The 6,154-nt window shown below is 34.1% G+C and overlaps 1 protein-coding gene and 1 pseudogene across 1 annotated transcript; one reads left to right on the forward strand and one right to left on the reverse strand.

Annotated features, from left to right (window-relative positions):
* Positions 1 to 1,434: 1,434 nt before the first annotated feature.
* On the reverse strand, positions 1,435 to 2,386 carry LOC110331182 (annotated as a pseudogene).
* Positions 2,387 to 4,956: 2,570 nt separating this feature from the next.
* LOC110327386 (olfactory receptor 5B12-like) lies at positions 4,957 to 5,904 on the forward strand. Its single transcript, XM_021206335.1, has one exon. It carries the CDS (start codon positions 4,960 to 4,962, stop codon positions 5,902 to 5,904), a length of 945 nt encoding a protein of 314 aa, XP_021061994.1. The 5' UTR covers positions 4,957 to 4,959.
* Positions 5,905 to 6,154: the final 250 nt, after the last annotated feature.

Below are 6,154 nucleotides of genomic sequence, written 5' to 3' on the forward strand. Positions count from 1 at the left end.
GATGATTTTCAGATATATTGACCTGGAATTCATAAATTGAGTTACTGCAGGAGAAGCAAAACCTGAGTTAGGCTAAATAAGACTGATAGGTGGTTTGTGCTGTTGTACAAAGATGGTTCTAAAACCATAGTTCTAGAGCTAGGCTAGGCTGAAACCATTCACACATGAAAATGGTTCATGATTACCGAGCTGAAACTAGGCTTCTGGAATCATTTATTTCATTTTCTTCACCACTCCCTTTGTTCAAAATAGTTTTTATATGGCAGCTGGACACGGTAAATCAACAGAAGAAAAAAGCTCCAAGAGAAGGCAAGAGAGTTAGATACCTACTTGTTCACACACTAAAAAAGTGGAATGCATACAAAGAGGACCTGGTGAAGCTCTCTCTCTCTCTCTCTCTCTCTCTCTCTCTCTCTCTTAAAATGTCTGACTGTGGGTCTCTGTATTTATTTGTTCCATTCTGCTGCAGGAGAAAGCCTCTCTTGAATATAACAGAATATTATTAGGAGTCACTTTACTGCTGTTTTATTGTTGTTGTTTTATTCTGGCATTGTTTGGTTTCACCATAAGACTTGGAGCTATATGGTCTCTGGCTCTTGGTTACCCAAGTAGTATCAGGTGTGGGTTTCATCTTGTGGACCCTACTATCAGCTTGTGGAGATAAAGAATTACTAAGAGAGCTATGAATCACGTAGATCTAGCTTCTTCTACCATGGAATATTCGGAAACTAAAGATAATTAAGGAAATCTTTTGTGCAAAGACACCTTCAAATGGTAAGATTTTAAGCCAGAAACCTGCATAGAGTTGTATATGAATAGAAAGAATTTAGTGTCAATAAAATTGTCTGAGTGGATAGGAAAGTTAGGAGATTATAAACATCAACTAAAATGTTATTAATGGAATGGTATTAGTTTAAACATTTAGACAAAGAAGGTATTGTTATTTTGAATGGAGTGTTGTTAGTTTTTGTTTTAGAAAATGTGAAAGAATGATTACCATAAGCTTTGTGATAAAAAATGACTTATTTTCCCCTTTTAAAAATTCTTTCCCGTAAAATTTGTAATATCATATTTTCATTACCAGCTAAATCAGTAATAAGTAAATATTTATTTTTTATTGTAAATTTTATAACTATCAACGTATCTTAAGAAAATTCATGCATTTAATTTATTATAATTTTTATATAAAGTATATATTTAAATTTTAATTCTTTTATTATTTTTATATACTTTATTATATAAATTTTTTCAAATACATATAAACATTACAAACCAAGGTTAACAAGACCCAAAGTGTATATGTGCATATATTGATATAGATATAGATATAATGATACTAGATATAACTCTGTTGTAAGTATTCCATATGATCATTAACATGTAAGTAATCAAATCTAATTTATGAGAAATGGAATAATATTTTATCAGTTTATATCATTGAGGTACTACACATACACATAGCTTTGCCATTTGAACAACCTTCTTTAATACATTCTTAATTTCTTTGTTCCTCAGGCTGTAAACCATAGGATTCAGCATGAGAATGACCATAGTATAAAACACAGAGACAAATTTATCTGTGTCCATGGAATGATTGGCACTTGGCTTTAAGTACATTATTGTGATAGTTCCATAAAATGTAAAAACTGCAGTGAGGTGTGAAGTGCAGGTGGAAAAAGCCTTATGGTATCCCTCACTTGAATGCATCTTCAAAATGTTCAAAAATATGAGTAAGTAGGAAATCAAGATAACAAGAAAAGCAAATATAATGTGAAAGCTAGATACAAGAATAAGAATCATCTCATTCATGTGTTTATCAGAACAAGCCAGAATTGAATTCTCACTGTAAGAATATCACAGAAGAAGTGATTAATCATATTACATACACAGAAAGGGAGGCCAAAGGTATCTCCTGTTTGTATAGAAGCATTCAAAATACCAAAAATATAGGAACCAAAGGCCAGACATCTACAGACAGCTTTTGTCATAGCGGTAGTATAATGTAAGGGTTTACATACTGCTGCATAACAATCATATGCCATTGAGGGTAAGAGGTAGCTATTCACAGTGGCAAAGAATACAAAGAAGAACATCTGAACAGCACATGCATTTTAAGAAATTACATTGCTTATGTAAGGGGTCCAACCATGACCTTTGGAGTGACTGTTGAGGAAGAACCAAAGTCCACCAAGGACAGATTACTAAGGAAGAAGTACATGGGGGTGTGTAGAAGAGCATCCTGTAATATCAGAAGGACCATTCCAAGATTCCCAGCCAAAGTGATGACATAGATAAATGTGAATATCATAAGAAGAAGAACTTGAAGCACTGGTGCTTTGGTTAGTCCCAGAAGGATGAAGTCACTCACTTCTGTGTTGTTCTTCATAGCTGTTTTCTGGGACCACAGATGTTCTTTGAGATGTACAAAAGAACAAAGGCTCACATATGAGGTTGGGTCCTCATGGTCTTTGACTCTTCACTTTGATATGCCTTCTGTTGTTGTTCTTGTTCAGTTCATATTTGGCAGTCATATTGAGTGTTTATGACTATAAATTCTAGTCTTAAAAAGAAAAAAGCATTAGCTATAACTGTACTATGAAATAAGATCATTTTAGTTTTAAAAAGTATGGTAGTATGGTGAGTATTTTAAATAAATACAAAAGAAACCTTTGGATGCTTTCAATACTGGAAAATGTTAAAAAATGTGGAAAATACAAATTTGCCTGATTTACCCAAAGCTAATACATACGTACATACACACACATACATACAAACACATACATACACACACATACATACACACACACATATATATATCATAATATATACATGTGTGTATATTTGTGTGTGTGTGTGTATGTGTGTGTTTGTGTGTGTGTATGTAATAACATCACATTCCTTTTCAGAAGATGAAGAATATGTGTGTATGTTGAAAAATTTATAAAATGAAATGTTAAATATAATCTTATGGCATTTTTGTTTGTTTGATTGAAAACTAACTAGAGGGGCTGGAGAGATAGCTCAGCAGATTAAGAGCACTGACTGTTCTTCCAGAGGTTCTGAGTTCAATTCCCAGTAACCACATGGTGGCTCACAACCATCTGTAATGGGAGCTGATGCCCTCTTCTGGTGTGTCGGAAGAAAGCTATATTGTACTCAAATGCATAAAAATAAATATATCTAAAAAAGAAAACAACAGCTAGAAAGTAAAGAAGTGAGGCATGTGACAAATGCCAGAAGCACAGAGTAGATGCCTGAACCATAGATTCTGAAGGCTTTTATTTTTCCTGTCTAACTTATTGTGACCCAGTTATTCTGATAATTAGAATAAGTTCCCTATAGATATCTGTTCCTTCATGTCCTCATAAGGACTCTCCACTAAAGTCCCAAACCTATTGATGACTCCATTAAGGTGAGGATGTATGGCCAACATGGAATCACAAGCCTCTAGAGATATCTACTATTTACCCTGATACCCCTGAGGCATATGAGGAACTTTCAACAACTGACTTGATACTAACAAAAATACAAAGGCCAGGGTTCTGCTGTTCAGCAGAGCTGGTGAAGGAAGGGAAGACGAATATCCCTCACAGTGCTTTCCTGGGTGTGAATGTCAGACCAATACTCTAGAAATGAAAATTTTCATATCCCAAATCTTTTGTGTACTTGTCTGTTTCTAGAATAATGGTAAGTACTAAAATATACTGTAATAGGAAGTTTAAACTGTAAGAGAAACAAAATCAAGCCATTTGTTCCTAAGTGAAATAATGAATAGGAAACGTGGTAATACATGTTGAATAGTCATTCTACAAACACACTGAGTTATCTTCTCTATTTTGTTTTAATTTTAGCACACCACTCTGTTGTACATTATTTATATTTTGATGTTCAGTATCAGAAGATTATCTTTAGAAGAGGTGAAAATTATGACTATACACAAAGAAATCCATGGGAGGAATATGTAAGTTGTGGGAAAATTCACATTCAGCTTGGCTATCCTTATAAATCTTCCTCTGCGTTGAATAAGAATGATGTTTACAGTTGAGAATATGTTTAAACATTCCAGAGACAGAGGATTCATGGGTAGAGTGCTTTTCATACTGTAACTGTTATTAGTCAGCTGACATATGATGTATTGTGCAGGTGAGTAAGTCAGTTAATTATATGCAATTGCTAAAATTGCACCAAGATTCTATGGAATAATCAAACCAGTGTTCTTGTTTTCTGTCCATTATCTCAAACATAAATCATTCAGACATGTTGATGTCTGGTAAGGGATGACATCAGTCTATGTAGAAATTAATGGCATAGAGATTAAGCAGGTGCAGCTTTCTTTATCAATTTGGAAAGTTGTTCACTTATATTTTTCCTCCAGAAATATATGAAGATATGATCCAGGTTCCTCTAAGTGGTAATATTTAAACTGGACAAGTCAACTAAGAACTCTCATAATTTAGGGAACAAAAAACTGCATGGGTCAGGATCAGATTCCCTGAAAATTGCATATCTTTAAAATGGTGAGGGAATATATTTGATATTTAAATCCATTTTCCAGATATAATGCAAATAAACAAAAGCCACACTTTCCTCATATCTACTAACTTTCAATGTCTATTCCATACAAAAATGAATGTAAGTATTACAAGCAATAATAATGAATACAATATGATTTAATGCAGTACACTTCACTCTATTTAATGAAAACAGAATTGAACCCCACAGTTATATTATCCACCTCTGGTATCAAATAAACTCAGTATACATGTGTATCACTTCCATATGAGCAAAATACTTGATGTTCTTTAGCATTATTTCATCACCTAATATACACTGTCCTTCACCAGAAAAAGTTAAATGAATAAAAGTGCTTGGTCATAGTTTAGAATTCCATTAATATTTAAATAGCATATTTCTTTATTTATTCTAGGAACTTGACATAATTACTCATCAATTACTTTGATGGAGAACATTTCAGAGGTTACTGAATTTATTCTTGTAGGCTTGACAGATGCTCCAGAACTTCAGATCCCTTTGTTTATTATCTTCACTCTCATTTACTTGATTGCACTGTTTGGGAATCTTGGGATGATCATGCTGATTCTGCTGGACTCCAGACTCCACACTCCCATGTACTTTTTCCTCTGCAACCTCTCCCTGGTGGACTGTGTTTATGCCTCAGCAATCACCCCCAAGGTGATGGAAGGCTTTCTCACAGGAAGTAAGACCATATCATTTAATGGGTGTGCTGCCCAGATGTTCTTCTTTGTAGCCTTTATTGCTATTGAGAGTTTGATCCTTGCTTCAATGGCCTATGACCGTCATGCAGCAGTGTGCAAACCCCTGCACTATACTACCATTATGACAAGTACCACCTGTATTCTAATTGTCACTTGCTGCTACATGTGTGGGATTTTGCAATCTTCTGTCCATGTTGCTCTTGCATTTTGTCTTTCCTTTTGTCATTCCAACGTGATTAATCACTTTTTCTGTGACATTCCACCACTGCTGGACATTTCTTGTTCTGACACCCATACAAATGAGATTACACTGCTTGTCTTAGCTACATTGGATGTTGTTTTCACTCTCTTAGTTATCTTAAACACTTACCTGCTTATTTTCATTGCTATCCTGAGGATGCGTTCAGCTGAAGCACAGAGGAAGGCCTTTTCTACCTGTGCATCTCATCTCATCACTGTGTCCATCTTCTTTGGTTCCCTTATATTCATGTATTTACAGCCCAGTTCTAGTCATTCCATGGACACTGACAAAATTGCATCTGTGTTTTATACAATGGTCATTCCTATGCTGAACCCTGTGGTCTACAGCCTGAGGAACAAAGAGGTAAAAAATGCATTTAAGATAGTTGTTGGAAAATTTATGTCTTCATTTCATTTAGTCGATTAATTCTAAAATATTTCTCAAGCATGTGAAATTTTTTATCTTAAACTTTGAAGAATAATTCATTTGTAAGTATTTCTTGTCTATGTTTTCTTTCACCTGCTTTTTACTGAATGAGAATTTTATCTTCATGCATTGGCCATGTCATTAATATTTAGTGAAATTGGTGTATATTTTGCCAGAATTAAACTATCAATTTAATATTTAAATGAAGATTATAGTGCTAAAAATTCACAAGCAATAATGTTCCACCAGA

The sequence above is a fragment of the Mus pahari genome, chromosome 1, assembly GCF_900095145.1.
Source record: "Mus pahari chromosome 1, PAHARI_EIJ_v1.1, whole genome shotgun sequence".
In the NCBI taxonomy this organism is placed as follows: Eukaryota; Metazoa; Chordata; class Mammalia; order Rodentia; family Muridae; genus Mus; species Mus pahari.

Bases quoted from the DNA above. Each gene is read 5' to 3' on its own strand.
- LOC110327386 (XM_021206335.1), top strand. From the start codon at position 4,960: ATGGAGAACATTTCAGAGGTTACTGAATTTATTCTTGTAGGCTTGACA.